Source organism: Lathyrus oleraceus, chromosome 5 (genome assembly GCF_024323335.1).
Source record: "Lathyrus oleraceus cultivar Zhongwan6 chromosome 5, CAAS_Psat_ZW6_1.0, whole genome shotgun sequence".
In the NCBI taxonomy this organism is placed as follows: Eukaryota; Viridiplantae; Streptophyta; class Magnoliopsida; order Fabales; family Fabaceae; genus Lathyrus; species Lathyrus oleraceus.
This window is the reverse complement of record NC_066583.1, coordinates 495,615,104-495,636,909: the sequence shown is the minus strand read 5'-3', so window position 1 is coordinate 495,636,909 and position 21,806 is coordinate 495,615,104. Positions and strand designations below refer to the sequence as shown.

The 21,806-nt window shown below is 35.0% G+C and overlaps 1 protein-coding gene across 1 annotated transcript; it reads right to left on the bottom strand.

Moving 5' to 3' along the window:
- Window positions 1-18,340: 18,340 nt before the first annotated feature.
- Window positions 18,341-19,186, bottom strand: LOC127085690 (protein NONRESPONDING TO OXYLIPINS 2, mitochondrial). The gene is made up of 2 exons (XM_051026187.1): window positions 18,995-19,186; window positions 18,341-18,759 (listed from the first exon to the last, which is right to left on the bottom strand). The coding sequence occupies exons 1-2, from the start codon at window positions 19,114-19,116 to the stop codon at window positions 18,606-18,608; spliced, it is 276 nt and encodes a 91-aa protein (XP_050882144.1). The 5' UTR covers window positions 19,117-19,186; the 3' UTR covers window positions 18,341-18,605.
- Window positions 19,187-21,806: the final 2,620 nt, after the last annotated feature.

Here is a 21,806-nt window from a genome sequence, read left to right as displayed (position 1 = left end):
CTCTACCAAGTTCCAAACTTGGTTCGTGTACATGGAATCTATTTTGGATTTCATGGCCTCTAGCCACATCTCAGACTCGGGACCAGTTATGGCCTCTTGGTAGGTCACAGGCTTATCTTGATCCATGAGTAATACATCACCTTGATCTGTTATGAGATATCCATATCTCTCAGGTAGGTGACGTATCCTGCCTGACCTACGCCGGTCTTGTTCTACTTGAGCAGGTTGCTCTTCCATAACCACTTGTGTTTCCTGCTCTAATTCCTCCATAGGTGTATCGATGCTTTGTGATTCTTGAATTTCTTCAAGCTCTACTTTCCTCCCACTGGTTCCTTTGGAAATAAAATCCTTTTCTAGGAAAACTCCAGTTCGAGCGACAAACACTTTGCCCTCAGAAGGATTGTAGAAGTAATATCCTCTTGTTTCTTTAGGATATCCCACAAATAAGCATTGGTCAGATTTGGGCTCAAGCTTAGTTGAAATTTGTCGTTTCACATAAACTTCGCAACCCCAAATCTTCATGTAAGACATATGTGATCTCTTACCACTCCATATCTCATATGGTGTCTTATCAACCTTTTTGGATGGAACACGGTTAAGTGTGTAAGCTGCGGTCAACAACGCATGTCCCAAAAGGAGTTTGGAAGATCGGCTTGACTCATCATGGATCGGACCATGTCCAACAGGGTTCGATTTCTTCTCTCAGACACACCATTCCATTGGGGTGTTCCAGGAGGAGTGAGTTGGGATAGGATCCCACACTCTTTCAGATGGTCATCAAACTCTAGGCTTAAATATTCACCACCTCGATCTGATCGAAGAGCTTTAATATTCTTACCTAGTTGGTTTTGTACTTCATTCTTGAATTCTTTGAACTTTTCAAAGGACTCTGATTTGTGTTTCATTAAATACACATAACCATATCTACTGAAATCATCAGTGAATGTGATGAAGTACTAAAAACCTCCTCTGGCTGATATGTTCAGTGGACCACATACATCAGTATGTATGAGGGCCAAAAGATCATTAGCTCTTTCACCTTTTCCTGTGAATGGAGACTTTGTCATCTTTCCAATTAAACAAGATCTGCATGTCTCATATGATTCATAATCAAAAGAGTCCAACAGTCCATCTTTATGGAGTTTGGAAATGCGTTTCTCATTTATGTGGCCTAATCGACAATGCCAAAGGTAAGTTGGATTTAACTCATTAGGTTTCATCCTTTTAGTATTAATGTTATAAATAGGCATTTCAAGATCAATGACATATAGTCCATTGTTCATTTGTGCAGTTGCATAGAATATATCATTCAAATAAATTGAACAACAATTGTTCTTTATTATGAATGAAAAACCGAACTTGTCCAAACAAGAAACGGAAATAATATTCCTGCTAATTGTTGGTACATAATAATAGTTCTCTAACTGAATTATTAAACCACTGGGTAAAGTCAATTCATAAGTTCCTACGGCTAAGGCAGCAACCTTTGCTCCATTACCAACTCGTAGGTCGACTTCACCTTTTGCCAATTTTCTACTCCTTTTTAGTTCTTGCACATTTGTACAAATGTGAGAACCGCATCCAGTATCTAATACCCATGATGCAGAAGTAGATAAATTAATTTCAATAACAAAAATATCTGAAGTTGGAGTCTCTACTCCATTCTTCCTATCTTCCAGGTACTTTGGGCAGTTCCTCTTCCAGTGTGCGGTCTTACCGCAATGGAAGCAGGTGCCTTCCTTTTCTATGCTTCCACTAGGCTTCAAAGCAACACTAGTGGGTATGGGTTTGACAACTTCCTTGCCTTTCCCTTTATCATGTTTGAGGACAATCCTCATGTCTCGGTACCAATCCAGAAAATTTGTCCTAGACAATTTTTCCTTGTCAAGGTTTGATCGCAATATGTTATTAGAGGTGTTTGCTGTCATGGTAATCTACATAAGGATTAATGAAAATATAAGTATCATTGACATATTCAATTAGGCCTTTTAGTTAAATATGCTCCCACTATTTTACTCAAAACAAATGACCCTCATCATTTGATTCGGAAAATCCCGTTGGAAGATTTTCTAGTGGGTCGAGATCCATATTTCACTTCGTTCTAAGTCCGCGTAGGCGGATTACACAAAACTAGGTTATTTTAGGTAGGAACTCCTTCCAATTGTATCTCATACAACTCTCGAAAATTTCAGTTGGGTGAATAACTCCTTATTCTAATCCATCATATTGATTATTCCCAACTCTTGCTTCTAAACATATATATAATCTTATTATAATTTGTTTAGTTAAGTTTGACCCATTATTTTAACAGTTGTATATTACAATTATCCCATCGCACCTTACTAATATATAGATCATGCACCTCGCGTAGGCGAAACCTACATTATCCATTACTAGTCTTGATGAGTGTTAAAACTTGGAAAGCATAAACTTAATATTTATTTTGAGGGAATTGCAATTTTTCTGATCTCACCGGCTTGTTTATCATATAAACCGTCTCTCACATGCATCAACATACATAATGAAACAGTTATGGCCCCTAGCGCAATTGTTCTCCCAAGCCAATGAGAGAACCTAAGCTAACCTACAACGATCTAAGCTTCTCCAAGCAAGATCTTCAAGGTTGTCCTCCTTTGGCACTGACTTCTTTGCTCTCTTCATATCATTACATTACATGAAAGAAACTCGTTTTACATACGAGGGAGTGAGATGAGAAAAGAAGTTACATTTGGGAGATTAAGAGAGAGGCACGACACGCAAGTCGTATTTTAAAAATCCAAAACAAAACAAAGGAAAACTAAGGCCATAACCGATCACCACAAGACAATAATAAACACTTTATTATTATTATTAATTCCTTTAATTAATTAAAATCAAATTAAATTTCGACGACCGATCATCACATTTTAATGAACAATTCATTTAAAATCGATGTCGCTTTTCGTATCAACACTTGACACTTTTAAAGCACTGAGTTAGCCGAACGGGTGAAAATTTTCTTGCGTTAACCGGTTAACCATATGCGTTAACCGGTTAACACTGTTTGAAATCCAAAAAACAAAAATTTCTGCCTTGCGTTAACCGGTTAACCAAATGCGTTAACCGGTTAACACTGTTTGAAAATGTCTTGGAAAACTGTTTTCCGCCTTGCGTTAACCGGTTAACACTGTTTGAAAACTTAAAAATTTTAATTTCGCATTGCGTTAACCGGTTAACCATATGCGTTAACCGGTTAACACTGTTCCAAAAAGTGTTTAGAAAGCACAACTCTTGTGCCGTCACTAACCCTGATGCACCAATTTCAGACCGTCAAACACATCTCGATTGTTAATTCAGTATGATTGATCAACACGTCATTGCTTCACCATACTAATGTCGGATCAAGAAGAAAACGACCATTGATCGCTCAAAGGAAAACAATCATTGAGGGTTTGAATGAACGAAACAAGAACACTATATCATATATAATGTATTTTGCATCAGGGTTACATATATCACATATATGTAACTTGATCGATCTCAATTTAACCTTTGATTCATTATGTCTTTAATCATATTATTACAGAACAAAAACAGATATCAGATTCATGGTTTCGTAAGTGGCTCTGATACCACTGTTGGAGAAATTGCCATCCAAGGCGCAGCGGAATTTAAAAATTTCTCCATTTAGTGATCCTTACGAATGGGCATGACCAGTGATAGAATCGTTACCTCTTGTGGCGATTCAAACCTTTGGTGCAGATCTCTGATAATGATCAAAACCTTTGATACAGATCCACGGGGCGATCACGAACGTTGAACGATGACAACGTCTCTACTCAGTCCACACGAACGGATTCCTTCAATCGCAGTGCTAGCTGTTATGAATGAAGGCTTTGAGTGAGAGAAAGAGGGAAACAAAATTCCAAGTCTCTACTTGAATTTCTGTCTGAGTGGATTGGAGTGACAATGCTTCTACCCAAGGGGTTCTATTTATAGAACCACTTGTGTGGGCTTCAAGCTAAAAAGCCCACTGAAGTGTATTTTGGCCCATATCTTATAATATGCCCAAAATAACTTAAGTATTTGGTACCTTACCATATTTCGTCTCCCACTTAAGTGCACCGTACCTTACGGTGTTCCTTAGTTACTCTATCTCTTATCAATCCGTCCTTTGTGTGTGACCCTATAGGTTTTCGCGGCGTTGGCAATTATATTAAATCACGCATTTAACATAATAAACAGTGAGCGATATCTAGCAACACATCACTGCTACCCAAGTCACGAAAATGTCATGTGATCTGACAAAACCTCCTGTGATAATAATTATGTGTATAATTACCCCTTTGCCCTTATGTCTATATTGAACACAAGGTATAGACCGTGTCACCCTTGTCCAGTTCAATATTGGGCCCATAGACATTTATCCTGTTACGCAGGATTGGCAAATTCCATCTAGGACACTCATGTCCCTCAGCATGCTTCGTGGAGTACCCATCAACTGTCTTTATGGTTATCCAGTTACGGACAACGTTGGATCAACAATAAAGCACTCGACTCTACATCTAGGATCCATAGTGGTTTCAGGTCGAAGAGTGGTATACACTATTATCACCATGAGAATAACTTATGACACTTTGCATAACTTTCTATATAGTATTCTCATAGCGGGTCAATCCGGTATAAATATTACTCCTAATATTCATACCTATGTTTAAGACTTGATAACTCTTTATCCATGATCCATGAGATGTGATCATCAATCTACAAACATAATAGTCTTAATGCTTTAATGTTATCCCACTTCACACTAAAGCTCGACTACGGATACTTTAAGAATAGCGTCCTTATGTTTAATGTGTTCTCATGATTAAGTCACACTTAATACATTAAACGGACTATCTATTCCAGGGACTTTATTAATCAACCATAATAAAGAAAATGCCTTTTATTATTAATAAATAATTCGATACAAGTACCAAAAGTATTGGCCTCTAGGGCTTACTCCAACATTTTCCACTCCATAAAATACTCAACAAAATGAAGTACTAGAGAGGGAAAACAGGTCTTTAAAAGAGCTTGCGAGGATGATACACTACTTCCTATGTCATGAATCATGTCTTAATAAGACAAATTCTAAAGGGGATGCCCTATGAATTATATAAAGGAAGAAAGCTCAATATTTTTTACTTATATGTTTTTGGATGCAAATGCTTTATCCTTAACAACGAGAAAGATAACCTTGGAAAATACACAAAAGTTGACAAAAGCATATTCATAGGTTATTCCACTTAGAGCAAAGCTTTTATAGTATTTAACAAAAGAACGATGAAAAAAAATAATCATTTCACATTGCTTTTGATGAAGCTAACCTTAAAACATTAAAAGTAGAAGTTATTGAATGTGAAAGTATTTTAGAAAAGACAAATTTGGAAGCAAATGATCAAGAAGCTGAACAAGGTGATGACACTCTGTCATTGCATGTTTTCTGTCAAAGAAACGGAGAAAAACACGTAAAAGATGAGTAAAAATGAAGAATAAAGACCAAAGAAATATGCAAAATTGACCAAGCATGAAGAAATAAAGATTTAGTGAAAACATGATGGACTAAGGAGCAAAAGCGTGTAACTACTGGAATAATCACGTGCAACATCGTGTGCATGAGAGAGATGTAAAGTCAGCATCACGCGCGTGATGAAGCACATCACGCAAGTGATAGGTCATTTTCTGGGCCTATTCTGACACGTTCTAGACTTATTTGACAACTTTATAAGGGAGACATTTTTTCAAGGGTTCTGCGATTTTGACAACTTAATTTGTCATAATATAATTTTCTAGATCAAATTGAAAGGTTATATGTTTAGTAAGTATTGGCGAAATAAGAATTCCATATAATTTATAATAAACTCAGTTGTATATATCATAATGGTTGTTCATACCAACTGTTGTTAAATATTATGCTTCGAAGAATATCCAACAATTGTTTAAATTTAACCGTTGTGGTATGTCGCATGCTACATATCTTATAATCATAGTTACACGACAGTGGTGGAAAGCATCGTACGTACACTCACATGTTACCTTACAATGGTTGGTTTAGCATGGGGGTATCCCTTTTCCAACCGTTGTGATAAGTGTTTTCTTTAGTAGTGCAAGTCTTATGCCATTATTTTTATTTTCAAGAGTGTGATACTCTTGAATAATTGTGTTTGGTTCTTGAGATAAACTATTTGAAAATCTCTATTTGGTTAAAGAACCCAACTTGGAAAAGTTATGTTTGGTTATTGAGATTAGCCAGTAAATTCTCTACTCGGTTCGTTAGTTCACCCAATTGAAAAGCTCAATTTTGGTTGGGAATAAGCTAGTCTAAAATCTCTTGATTCGACTGTATCATATTTTTGTGGGCATAACTTTTAAAAGCTCAATATTATAGTTAAATCTCAAAAAGATCTATTGGGGACACGGGTAGGCCAACGTTCGGCCGGACCTGAATAATTCACTGGTTTCATCTCTCTAACCTTTTTATCTATTTTTTTTTCTATTTTTTTTACTAATTTTATTTTCTGTTATTTTTTTTATTTTGATCTTAAAAATACTAACACAATTTTCTTCTTAAGTAATAAAAACTCTAGATTAATCACGAATTTTGAATACCACAATTCATCCCCCTCTTTAAATTTAAGCCACTTATCCAACAATTATGCCATTGAAAGACTGAAGGTTGAACCCTTCTTAGGGATACAATTTTACTTTTTCAAGCCCATTTTCTCAAAGAGATTTGAATACATTATGTCACAAGAGTTGCCATCATCGATCAATATCTTGGGGATATCAAATTGAAGATGCTCTTCGTGATTACATAGAGAAATATTTTATTTGAGATGCCCCCAATCTTTTCACTGTATTGGAATCCAATAATAGACCTTTTTGGACTCACGGTCGAAGTGCTTGTTTTATCCTTGCTGATATCTATAAACTAAACAATTTGTATCTTCATCGTACTCTTGTACGAGTTTCATATTCGAGGGGTGCCTCCAGTTATGGAAGTGATATATTGGTTCTTCCTCTTTTGAACATGGTGTCTGTCATACCCCAAATTTTGAATACCCTTTTCCCTTTCTACTAACTTAGAATCTAGATCACTAACATATTCAGAGTTCCATATAAGTCATCTGGTCAACCCCAATGAACTAAAAAGTCAAATAGGGACCATTTTGACTTTTTTTAAGTCCCTAAAATCCCATCCTGATTAACTGCTAATTTAAGTAAATTAATACTATCAAGCGATTTAGAACTGATTAATTAGTTGTGCTAGTTTATGTAATGGTTATTTAACATCTATGTAGCGGTAAATTCATGACCATTAAGCTATGGATAAACTTAACGTCAATAAAACCAGAGTTACCACCGCGCTTTTATTATTTCCAAAGGAAAAAGGGAAAGTACGAACAAAACCCAAAGATAAGAAGTTTTAAAATCAATACTAATAAAATTCCAGAGATAATAGGTAAGGGGGTTGGTTACATAGAGGGAAGGTGTTAGCACCCAAAGTGTCCTAGGTACTCATAGGGAGCCCTTTTTAATGTGCGTATGTGTTTTTGGTATAAAAGATGTTTGCAACAAATAGAGTGTGGGGATGAGAAAAGAATTCATTGATTATATTTTTGTGTTTGACAAGACCTTCGGACTTGTGCCTACGTACCAATATAAAAATGAGGGATCAAAACCTCATAGTTCGTGATATCAATTTCAAAATGAGTGGATTGCTTTTAATCAAAAGTTAAGTTTAAAAGAGGCCCAAAAGGCCCAAAAGTTTGAATGAGTTTTAGTTCTTTTTTTGTCTTTTTGAAATTTTAAGTCAATATGGTTAAGTTCACTTACAAGTTTGATTTAAGAAAAGAGTTTTAAAAATGCAATGGCATAAGGCCAAAGTTTCTAATTTGAAATAAGGTCTATGTTTTGAAATCACAAGCAAAGAAGGTTTTTGAAAAGAGGGAGAGATTTTTAAATTTAAGAAATGGGAGAAGATGAAGAGACTAATCCTAAGCATAAAAATTAAAAGTTAAGAGTTGAAAAGATCCGACCAATGAGACGCAATCCAACAGACAGGAATGTCATATAGAAAACCCACTTTTCCTTTGGACTCTGAATCAAGCAATAATCAACAAGCAATTAGAAATATGAAGAGCAAGGAATCAAATAAAGATGACCACATCCAAGCAGACAAATCCATAGCTAACAATCTTCTTTGTCTTCTCATGTATCAGATGAAATACTTCTTGATTTTTTCTCAGAATACGGTGTAGCATGAGATCAAATTAACAGTTGCATCAAGATCACGTAGCAGATGAACTCATGTGGATCTCAATACTTGCATCAGATGAAAGCTCAAATCACAATAACTTGGTCTCAGAAATGTTGGCATTGGCCAAGTCCTTTTGCAAATGGAATGTTGTCTAATTCTAAGCCCAAAAGTTCAGATCAAACCCAACAGTCCACACAAACATTTTTTTAGGGGTTTTGTTGTTTATTAAGTATTTTAAGGTCCTAAGACCATAAACAGAAACAAAATACACAGACAAATATATACAATCACAATATATGGCTCAAATGAGCAAAGTGAAAATGACATAAACATAAACAAGTTAAATGGTATGTAAATGAAAAATGAATGGTAAATGACTTGAAATTAAATTGCATAAAGTAAATGACTTGAAAGTAAAGCAAAGTTAATAATAATTAGTGTTAGTTAAAGTTAATTAGATGTTAGTGGAGTTTTTATTTTAAATTAATTAAGCCATTCTTTGGAGAATCGAAGAGATAAAAATTGTGAAAAATTACCTTTGAGGGAGCTTCAACCTTGCTTGATCTTGATTCCAATTGTACTTGGCTTTGTTTCAGAAGCTTGTAGGAAGTGATTAATATCAATAAATGGAACAGAATGAGATTTGAAGCTCAATTTTCAAATGAAAGCTTTCAAGATTATACTTTAATGGTGAGGGTTTGGATTGCAGGTTCAAAGGTTGGGCATGACGTCCTCAATTCTGAGCAATGAGGGTTGTATTTATAGCCAAAGAGATTCATTTCCACACACTTCCAAAAATTGCCAATTTTAGTAATTCACCTTGCATGCTTGCATGGGCATGTGATAGGCCCATCAAGTTATGTATCCAGGTCCCAAAATGAGTGAGAATCATGCTGAAATCATGTCATGTGGTCATGCATTTGTGTTTGAAATGTGGAAGTGAAAATCATCCAAATGGTACCTCACATTGTATCCATGTATAAGTCCTTCATTCTTAGTCCAAATGTGGTGATCTTGGACTTTTTGGAAAGCTGAGATCAAGGGGAACAAATTTCTCGTTGAACACTTTTTCATTTGAGCCTTGGATCATGATGAAGTTTGAGGTGGAAGTTTGGGAAATCAAACATATTTGAAAATTTTCTAAGTTCAAAGTCAAATGTTCACTTCTTCCACCTTGAATAGTTATTTATATGGACTTCAAATAAAACAAGTTCCTTCATAAAAGTTATAGATATTTCAAACTTATTCAATTTGGTCACATATTTGATCTCATTTGGATTTGGCATGAAGGAGTTATGCATTTTATAAGTTGAGGAAAATCACATGTTCAATGGTATTGGCGTAAAATGACCTATAATGTTTCCTCTTGGGACTTGCATTTGCAAGTTGAATTTTAACTCCCTCCAAACATAAACGTTGAAGTAGGAATCTTGAATTTGATCATGTAATTGGAATGGATTTCATCTCATAAGAATTGAGCAAGTTATGGTATTGAGAAGTTGACCTCCTAACTAGGGTTCAAACAAAATGACCTATAATATTTCACCATAAAAGATGACTTTACAAACAAAACTAGCACTTGACTTAAACATAAAAGTTGTTGTAAATGTCATTTTGAGTAAAGTTTCTCTTTGAATCATTTTCATATGACAAAAATTGTAGGAGATAGGGTCTAGGGAACCCCAATTTTGACTAGTTGACTTTCTCTGGTCAATCACCATGGACCATCTTGCTAGCTTGATATTCTCTTGACTTTTGGGACTCCTGGAGGATCATACATGTGTAGGATGCTGTAATATTAAGTAGCCTTTGTAATACTTAATCAAATGGTAATGAAACTTGTTGAAGAAGTCACACAAGATACCCAAATGAATTAGGGTTTCCAAGGCAAACAATCTTCAAGCTCTTGATGAATTCTTGATCAACATGACATGTGAAGACCATAGGGACCCATATATGATGTCTAGAGTTAATGTGAACCATTTCTTGATTTAGCTCCTTTGCATTGAGGGTCTTAAACCCTAAATATGAGCTTGATATAGCATGGGTGAACATACACACTACCTACAAAAGTAACAAACTATATATTGACATATTTTTCGGTATTTTGGTTAGTAAATAATGAAAAACAACGTATAATATAATAAAATGTGCTTGGTGATCTCTCCAAATGCAAACCCAATGAATGAGGGGTAAGGCGGATGCCAATACGTGATCCCAATGCTAATGCATATGATGAGATAGCATGAGGAATCTTAGGGTCAAAATTGGGGTATTACAATCTAATTATTAGTAAAATGGTTAATTAGATTATTTAAATATGAATTAATATTAGTGATAAAATTAATTGGATTTTATTAATTTATAATTAAATTAATAAAGTGTTTCTTAAATTATGTTATTAAATTAATTAGTTTTTAATTAATTTCTAATTAATTTTTTAGATTATTAGGTTAATTAAAACTATGTTAGTTTATATTATTAAGCTAATTGGGTATGACTTAAATTAGGCATTTTAAGTAAGTAATTAACTAGTTTTAGGACTAACTTACTTTTTAATTAGAATTTTTTTTTCGGTATTTTATTATTGGCCTTTTGTTTGAATTTGGAAACAAATCTAGCCCAATCTGGTCTCCAATTCAGCTGGGTTAAGTGGATGACCCAAGTTCCAACTAGGTCAGCAAGATCCATGGTCCATACCCTAGACCGGGTCAAACTCATGACCCGAGTTCATCCCCCAATTCCCCAATGCGCCTGAGAAACACTAATCTGCAAAATCAATGGAACCAATAATGGATCAAAACTTGCAGTTTTTGGATTCAATTAAAGTTTTCCAATTTCACTCTAAGATTCAATATATATTACAAATTACAAGGGATATCAGCCCAGATACATTGCAATTACAAACCCTAAATCTATTTATAAACAAAATCAAAACTTAGTTGAAATTACAATTTGAATCATAACCAATCAATTGAAAACTTCGTAAAACTATCAATCTAATTAAAATCTAAAAAGCACTAAATTTATCTATAAATATAGAAGAAATTAGATGAAGCAGAGGACAAAAAACAAAACCTAAGAAATATACTTGTTGTTGTGAATCTCACCCTTACCAAATATTGAATCAAATTGAGATTAAGGTTTCACATTGAAACCCTAATTCATCTAAGTTAAACCTCCATATCTGGTCAGTAGAGGACCTCACATTCAAAGAAAAAGAAGGAGTAAGTGAATGAAGGAAAAGACAAAAAGTGAGCGAAACTTTGCCTTGATTGTTGCTGACATATGCGTGCTTCATGTTTGTTATCAATATGTGGTTTGTGTTGTTAAAAAGGGTTAGGGTTCAGAATAGAAAATTTAGGGTGTATGTTTGTTTTATTTGATCTGTGTCTTTGAGGTTTGATGACTGGATGTTTGTTTGAATGTTTCTGGAAATGTTTGGGGCTAGGGTTCATATGGTGAACCCTAGGGTTCATCTAGGTAGCAGAAAGGGTTAGGGTTCTTCTTGTTTCAGGGTTAGGGTTCATGTGTTTGAGGGTTAGGGTTCATGGTTGTCGTTAGGGTTCATGGGGGATTAGTGTTGTTGGGGTCACGGTTGAAGGAAGAGGGTTAAGGTTCTGAGGGAGGATGAATGTTCAAGATAAACATTCATCGGAATCTGGGTAGGGTGGTGGTTGGCATAATGGCCTTCATAGGATGGGGTGGACGGAGGGGGGATCATTTAAGAGAGAGATGAGAGCAGAGAGAGATGGAGAAGTTAGAGATAGAAAGGGGTGAACAAAATTAAACGACTCTGAAGGGAGGGTTGCTTAAAAGCGTTCTGAGGATCCTCTCTGATTCACCACACGCGGCTTCTCACGCGACCGTCTAATGAGTTAACCTTGACTCATTTGGTAAGGTAAAGCCAACCATAACCCCTGTGTCAACTTTGAATCTCGATTTTCCATTTGGATGACCTTTCTCGTTCATCTCATCTAACGCACACCATTTAATCATGTTGACTCCCTAGTCAACATATCTGACGCTCCTAGTTGAGAGTCAATAATGGACTCTCTTGGGTTGCTCCTTGGGACGATTTGGGCTAAAGTTCGGGTTAGAACTTATCTCACGATACAGAGATCACCAAGCACAACAAACAGAGTATATCACACAACAATATATACAAACAAACATCAAATATACAAATATATACACATAAAAAGTAGGCTAAACCCACTGAGGACTACTCCCCAGCAGAGTCACCACTTAATTTCTGTAGCGGTAAATTTATGATCATCAAGCTATGGATAAACTTGACGTCAGTAAAACCAGATTCTCCATCGCGCTTTTATTGTTTCCAAAGGAAAAGGGAAAAGCAAGAACAAAACCCAAAGATAATAAGTTTTCAAATCAAAACTAATAAAATGCTAGATATTACAGGTAAGGGGGTTGGTTACATAGAGGGAAGGTGTTAGCATCCAAAGTGTCCTAGATACTCCTAGGGAGCCCTTTTTTATGTTCAAGTGATTCAGTCTAAATGATGTTTGGTAAAATGTAGAGTGTGGAGATGAGAAAAGAACTCATTAATTATATTTTTGTGTTTGACAAGACCTTCGGTCTTATGCCTACGAACCAACATAAAAATGAGGGATCAAAACCCTGTAGTTCGTGGTAAAAATTTCAAAGAAGTTGGTGAATTGATTTTAACAAAATTTTAACAAGAAAGACATAAAAGGCCAAATATTTGAATGGGGTTGTTAGTTATTTTTTTCTTTTTGAAATTTAAGTCAATATGGTTAAGTTCATTCACAAGTTTGATTTAAGAAAAGGTTTGAAAATTCAATGACCTAAGGCCTATGTTTCTATTCATTAAAACATATCTAAGTTGAAAAGCAATTACAAAGAGAAGTTTTTGAAAAGAGGGAGAGATTTTGAAATTAAATAATTGGGAGGATATGAAGGGACTATCCTAGACAAAAAAAAGTTAATAGTTGAAAAGATCTGACCAAATGAGATGCAATCAACACGCAAGAATGTCATCTAGAAACCAATTTTCCTTTGAACTTTTGAGCAAGCAGCAAGCATAAGCAAGATCCAAGAAAACCATATGAAGACCAAGGCATCAAATAAAGATAACCATAATATCTAAGAAAGAACTCCAATAGTTAACAGTCATCAATATCTTCCAATGTATCAGATGAAATATTCCTTGATCAACTTAGAACAATCATTAGACATAAACAATAATAACAATATATCAATTACGCATAGAGTAACAGATGAATCAAGGGCACTCAAGGTCCTACATCATATGAAAGCACAATCAAGGATGGCTCAGTCTCAGATAGTGGCACTGGCCAAGTCCTTTAGCGTAGGGAATATTGCCTAATCCTAAGTTCAAAAGTTCAGATCAAGTCCAACAGTCCACCAATATGTTTTTTAGTGTTTTGTTGTTATTAGGTGTTTTAAGGTCCTATGACCATAAACAAAAACAAATACAAACAAACAATATATACAATCATAATTGGGGGCTTACACCCATCCATTAAGATCCCTGCGGCAAATGAACCCTGAACTACGAAGGGCCATATGTCGTGAAGAAGGCATTCTCTGGTGGAGCCTTAACACTGGCAACCATGGATGGAGTGGAGTTACCACGACAGTTAACGTCGACATAGTAAAGAAATACTATTCCTAGAAAAAGAGGATAAAATCCCACTAAGTCAAAAACCCTAAAGGGAGACTGTGGCAAAAATTAGGGCGTCCCGATGGATTGAAAACTTGAAAGAGCAATCCAAGAAAAAATTAGGGACTTGTATAAAAAATAAAACCCGATAAGTCGAAAACCCAAAAGAGCGGCTTAGGCAAAAAACGGTATATCATCCCGACGGGCTAAGACTCGAAAAGAACGATCTAGGAAAAGATTAGGGATATACAAAAGGTATATGACTACAGTACTTGGGTCATGCTATAACAGGAACTCCGACAGGAGCAATCAATTCAATCATCGTCATCAGAAGCAAATTATTGTGACCTCGAATACATAGGGATAGTATCATATGTTGGATTCAATAGGGACATGAATAAATCTTTTTCCCATTGCTATTTTAGATCTTCTTAGATTTTTGGCAATCTCTCCTTACGGGAATTACTTATTTATGTACTATTACCCATTTACGGACCAAATCTCAATAAATAAAATTTGTTTTTCAAATGTCCTTCTTTGCTTTTCAATTTTTCCGCTTGATTACAAAGTGTCAATTATTTGTGAATAAGGCATTGAAATGTTGGGTATAGTAAAAAGCTTTCAAAAAACGTATTTTACTTTGATCTTGAAACATCGAAGGGACCGTAGTCTTCCAATACTATATCCCGAGTAACACAGGGTCCATAAATCAATAATCACAATCGACTAGCACAAAAGTTTCTTCTTATTCAAAAACACATTGCATATTCCCGAATGACAAGAGCATCATGTCCCGTTCCATGGGCATATCGAAATCTCAAAGAGTCGGAGAGTCGGAATGTCACAGAAACACCGATTCTCGCAAAATCATACATTTCATAATAACATCATAAAAAAGGGCGACAGCCTAAATAATGCATCATACATAAAAACATTCATCAATTTGAAACATGCATACACATGAGCGTGCATATATGACATAGGATTTATGATCGCCATTAGAGGTCCAATCCCCAGCTATATCAATACTTTTCCCCGAGCACGAACACTTATTGGTCGCCCTAGTAGGTAACAAATGCCTTTTCAACAAAGGACTTCCCTAACAAGCTCGTCCACCGTGAGTCTTAAGGGGAATTTTATCCAGTAGTAGATCATCATAAATGATCGTTGTCAATAGGGAGCGGGTCTCCACCTCTCCTATCCCCAACTTATCAACTTATCCCACGCACGTGATACATTCCATCAAAGACATCGGGCTTTTTATTACAAGTTTCAGGGATTGTACCCAGGGATTATACTAAGGGATCATATCAAAGGATTGTATCCAGAGATTATATCAAGGGATCATATCAAGGGGTTTATCAAAGAATTACATTACATGATTTCATTAAGGGTTTCATTAGGGGTTCCGCTGTAAGTTGGCTTGAAGGTTAGCAGAGTGTTATGGATTGTCCAATCATTGCTTATTCCCAGGGTCTACTAACCATATCGATTATGAGAAGGTGAAGGCTCATCATCATCATCGTATCAGGTTAAAACTGATTAAATAGGGGGAGCTGTCATACCCCAAATTTTGACCATCCTTTTTTCTCTTTCTACTAACTTAGTATCTAGATCACTAACATATTTAGAGTCCCATATAAGTCATCTGGTCAACCCCAATGATCTAAAAAGTCAAAGAGGGACCACTTTTACTTTTTTTAAGTCCCTAAAATTCCATCTTGATTAACTGCTAATTTAAGGAAATTAATACTATCAAGCGATTTAGAACTGATTAATTAATTGTGTTAGTTTATGTATGGTTATTTAACATCTAATTAATAGTAATAGGGTTAATTAGATTAATTAAATATGAATTAATATTAGTGATAAAATTAATTGGATTTTATTAATTTATAATTAATGTAATAAAGTTTGATTAATTTATGTTATTAAATTAATTAGTTTTTAATTAATTTATAATTAACTTATTAGATTAATAGGTTAATTAAAACTATGTTAGTTTATATTATTAAGCTAATTGAAAATGAGTTAAATTAGGTATTTTAAGTAAGTAATTAAGTTGTTTTAGGACTAACTCAACTTTTAATTAGATTATTATTTTTTTCGGTATTTTGTTATTGGGCTTTTGTTTGAATTTGGAAACGGATCTAGCCCAATATGGTCCCCAATTCAACTGGGTCAAGTGGATGACCCAAGTTTCAACTAGGTCAGGAAAGACCCAAGATTCATCCCCCATATCGGGTCAAACTCATGACCCGAGTTCATCCCCCAATTCTCTAATGCGCCTCAGAAATACTAATCTATGAAATCAATGGAACCAACAATGAATCAAAACTTGTAATTTTGGATTCAATCAAAGTCTTCCAATTTCATTCAAAGATTCATTATATATTACAGATACAAGGGATTTCGAACTAGATACATTGCAATTACAAACCATAAATCTATTTCTAAACAAAATCAAAACTTAATTGAAATTACAATCTGAATCATAACCAATCAATTGAAAACTTTCTAAAACTATCAATCTATTAAAACATGAAAAACCCTAAATTGATCTATAAATACATAAGAAATTAGATGAAGAAGAGGACAAAAAAGAAAACCCTAAGAAATATACTTGCTGCCGCGAATCTCACCCTCACCAAAGCTTAAATCAAATTGAGATTAGGGTTTCACATTGAAACCCTAATTCTTCTAAGCTAAACCTCCATCACTGATCTTCAAAGGACCTCACATTCAAATAACACTACAACAAACAAGACCTTAGACAGCGCTTTTTTTAGCCTTAGACAGCGCTTTAAAGTGCTGTCTAAACCTCCGCTGCTAAAGGTTTAGACAGCGCTTTTTTAAATCTTAAAAGCGCTGTCTAAGCCCCCCCCTTAGACAGCGCTTTGCCCAAAAGCGCTTTCTAAGACCCTCCTATTTTAATTTTTTTAGGTATACCTTAGACAACGCTTTTCAAAAAGCGCTGTCTAAGCCCCCCCCCCCCCCCCCCCCCCCCCCCCTTAGACAGCGCTTTTGCCTAAATGTATCAAAATATATACAAATTTATGTACACATTTACAAGTCATAACATATACTACAAATGTACACATTAATTACACAAATTTATGAACAAACATTGAGCTTTATCATGAATTGACACCACTCCTCTTTGATTTCGTCCACTTGATCCTTTGTATAAAATGCACACTTGAATTCATCAAAGTACTACATAATAATATAACATATTTTGAATTAATTCCAACTATTTAATTATATGAGATATGTGTAAATATAAAAATAACTCATAAGTTAGAAATACATACATCGGTGGGAATCTTTAATCGGCCCAAAGCAAGAGTATCTCGCATAAACCTCAACATGAAATACCCGCAATCTATTTGATTACGTTGTTGAGGACACTACATATGAAAAAAAAAATGGATTATAAATCCTAAGTTTTATCAAGTGTCATCACTAATATAATAAAAAATGTGGTAATTAAAAATATACCGCCACTTTAATCCATGTAATGGAGTTGGCGCCCCTCCTTGAGGTTTGGATATCTCGTTGGGCCCGAAAAGCTTGTAGGACGCTAATAAAATAAAAATGAAGCAATTAGAACAATTCACATAAACTAAGAAAATTTTTGAACATTCTCACTTACGTGTCAATTAGGACCTTCATATCCGGGTATGTTGTCCAATCATTTCCTAACGAGTCAAGATAATACACAATTTCTCGGATAGGATTGATTGCGAGCAACAACCAATGTCCACTGTAATGATTAGGCAAATGTTAGATGGTAACTTGGAAAATAATTATAATAGATGAATTTAGAATGAAATGCTAACCCGGTATTAAACGGTATAAAAAACAACTTCTCCGCATCTTTATTGTCCATGAGGATCCGAAGAACGTACTCCGTCACGGTATCTTGTCTTTTGGATTTGAAAGCTTCCCATTCTTCAGCCGATATCAAACTTTCATATTTTTTAGGAAGCTCCGCATCCACAAAATTACCATCCGCATCCTTAAGGCACTGCCATCTTTCTCAAATTGGCCATGACGGTTGTCAAACAATCTGTCACCACAATTCACCATGGCACTGATGTTTAACAACACTCGGAAAGACAGAGTAGCAACTAGCAAGCCAACAACCACTTGGTGTTTGCTACTTTTGATTGCTTTATTTAATAGCTAATAACTAAGATTGTGTACTTGAATAGAAGGGGCATCTACGAACAAACGTCAATTTAGCTGACATCGAAACACTCCTATATGCTTCCCATTCAAAAACAGCATTTTGGAATTAACTGAGACTAAAACCTCTATATTGAGGTCATTCAAGCATAAGAAGAACATTGTCATCAGTTGGAATAATTAAGACACCAAAAATATTAAAATATACGGTGTCCAATGATATGAAATAATTGAACTCTATTTCAGTATCTGATTTGAGGCTAAACTCATAATAATACACAAGGTTTCCAAACTCATCTCTAAATCAACATAATTGTTTTCTCTCTTCCAATCACATGTACTGTGTACATGTTATTGGATTGATTTTATGACTTCTCAAAACCCCATCAACAAAAATCCTAATTTTCCTCTGATTTTACAAGGAAAGCAACAAAAACTCACAGTTGATAGTAGTAAGAAAGGCTAGGGTCCAGGATGGTTGCAAGAAAGAGTAACCTGTGAAACATCATGACAATTCCTTGAATCAACGCTAAGATTTGACACCATTCTACAAGTTGCTACTGTATTGTGAAGAGGCAAAAGTGATTGCACACTCCCAAGCTGGTATACACAATTTCTGTTAAATTCATCAATTTCACATCAGAAAAAAATGAAATTGGGGCAAATCTCCAAAACATGTAGGGTTATGAAATTGAGAAACAACTAAAACTAATTACACATTTTTTGACAAAATATTGTAACTACCTATGCATTAGTCTAAAACAAAAAGTAAAATTTGGAACTGCAAGAATGGAATTGGGTATGAATGAAAAGTGAAAAAGTAATAAAATTTGGGGGTTGAAAGATGTTACCTGATAAAGGGTGAGAATCGACGGTGAGGGGTAATCGAAGGAGAAGCGTTAGTGGTGGGTCTGAGAGCTGATTTGAAGGAAGAGATGGAGAAAAGACGTCGAGTGCATTGAGAAGAAGCCATGACTGGAATGCGCTTCAATCAAGTAGAATCAAATCTGTTCCATTATAACCCTAGTGTTCCAAATGTGTAATTTTGTAATTTTGTTTTTATCCTTACTTCTTTATTCTTTAAAGTTATATTTATTATATAGACCGATTCTAGCACTGTAATTTTTTTTTAATTGAAAGACTTTAAACAGCGCTTTCTCAAAAGCGCTGACTAAGGTCTATATTTAAAAGCGCTTTCTAAAAGCGCTGTCTAAGGGGGGGTCTTAGACAGCGCTTTCTAAAAGCGCTGTCTAAGACCCCCCCTTAGACAGCGCTTTCATTATTTTTTTAGAACATTTTCCGTGTTTTATTTTTATTTTAACCTTAGACAGCGCTTTCTTTTAAAAGCGCTGTCTAAGATGCGATGTTAAAAAACCTTTTTGGCGTAGTGTAACAAGAAGGAGTAAGTGATAGAAGGAAAAGACACAGAGTGAGGAAAATATCGAAACTTTACCTTACTAGAGAAAATCACGTCTCTGAAGGTTGGTACCTTTAAAACTTTAAATTAATTGTTGCTGACATATGCATGCTTCATGTTTGTTATCAATATGTGGGTTGTGTTGTTAAATAGGGTTAGGGTTCGGAATACAAAATTTTAGTGTGTATGTTTGTTCTGTTTGATCTGTGTGTTTGAGGTTTAATGACTATGTGTTTGTTTGAATGTTTTTGGAAAAGTTTAGGGTTAGGGTTCTTTTCCTGTTAGGGTTAGGGTTGATATGATGAACATTCATCGAAATCTGGGTAGGGGTAGCAGTTTGAGCGGTGGCCTTCATAGGATGGGGTGGGCGGATAAGGGATAATTTAAGAGAGAGATAAGAGCAAAGAGAGAAAGGGGAAGAAAAATGAAACAAATCTGAAGGAAGGGTTGCTTTAAAGTGTTCCCAGGACCCTCTCTGATTCGCTGCACGTGGCTTCCCACAAAAACTTCAGATGAGTTAACCTTGACTCATTTGGTTAGGTCAAGCACACCATAGACCCCAGGTCAACTTTAAATTTCGCGCTTCCACTTGGATGACCTTTCTCAATTATCTCATCTAACGCACACCATTTAATCATGTTGACTCCCTAGTCAACAAATCTAACACTCTCAGTTGAGAGTCAATCATGGAATCTCTTGGGTTGGTCATTGGGAAGATTTAGGATCAGACCTTAGTGGGTCTGGTTCCTTTTAATTTTAGACCCCCTAACTAACAACCAATTACAACCAATAATGGATATATCATATTGCATATTATTTAACTCATTTTTATTAATTAAATTAATTTATATCTTTGTAATCAAATGGGACAATAATGAATGGGATAAAAATCAGGAATAATCCAAGGGATATAATTCTAGGGGTTTCAAGGGAAAAAATTAGGGATTAGGGTAATGTGTACTATTTAACTATAATCACTAATTTATTTTCTTAAGTAAATTAAATATTATATTTTGCAAGACGATTAAGAGATAAAATTAAATTCAACACTCCTTAAACTGTAAGTCCTCTATCCTAGCATATTAAGGCATTTTCTTAAAGTCAATCATTTTTCCTCCCTTGATGCATGAGAATTTTCAAGTGTTAAAAATAATCACCAACCAACTATTTTTATACAAAAACTATGGTACTCTGATCCCTCATCTAATGCGAAGGTACATAGGCATATAGTTATAAACTCTAGTGAGTATGCCAATAAAAAATCTTTTTTGGTCTCCTATCTATTTTAATTAAAATATTTTCTCTATAAATATAAAAATAACTAACAATTAATCGATAATCAATTGAGTACAATGAAGGTAACAGGTGCCTAGTACCTTCCCCTTACTTAATAGACTCCCGAACCTAGCATCTCACCCTTAGTTTATAGGTTTTATCATTATTTACCTGTTCCTTAGTACTGGATAAAGGATGGTGGAGACTCTATCATATTTCCAGCCATAACAGTGTCAAAACCAAGAATGGAGGTGTATAAACATAAATGTGTCAACCCAAAGAGTGATGGTTAAACCCAAGAGAAAAGAAAGAGAGCCACAGGGCCAACTACAGACTTGATAGTGAATTAACTTAATTTTCACTAAAGTCTATTGTAGCGGTAAATTCATGACCATCAAGCTATAGATAAACTTAATGTTAATAAAACTAGAGTCGCCACCGCGCTTTTATTGTTTCCAAAGGAAAAGGGAAAAGTACGAACAAAACCCAAAAATAAGAAATTTTCAAATCAAAACTAATAAAATGCCAGAGGTTACAGGTAAGGGGGTTGGTTACATAGAGGGAAGGTGTTAGCACCCAAATTGTCGTAGGTACTCCTAGGGAGCCCTTTTTTATGTGTGTATGTGTTTTTGGCATAAAAGATGTTTGAGAAAAATAGAGTATGGGGATGAGAAAAGAATTCATTGATTATAATTTTGTGTTTGACAAGACCTTCAGACTTGTGCCTACGTACCAACATAAAAAATGAGGGATTAAAATCTCGTAGTTCGTGGTAACAATTTCAAAGTTGGTGAATTGCTTTTTACAAAAGTTTAAATGAAAAGGGAACAAAGGGCCAAAAATTTGAATGAAGTTGTTAGTTCTTTTTGTCTTTTGAAATTTTAAGTCAATATGATTAAGTTTATTTACAAATTTGATTTAAGAAAAAGTTTGAAAATCCATTTGCATAAGGGCGAAGTTTCTATTTGAAA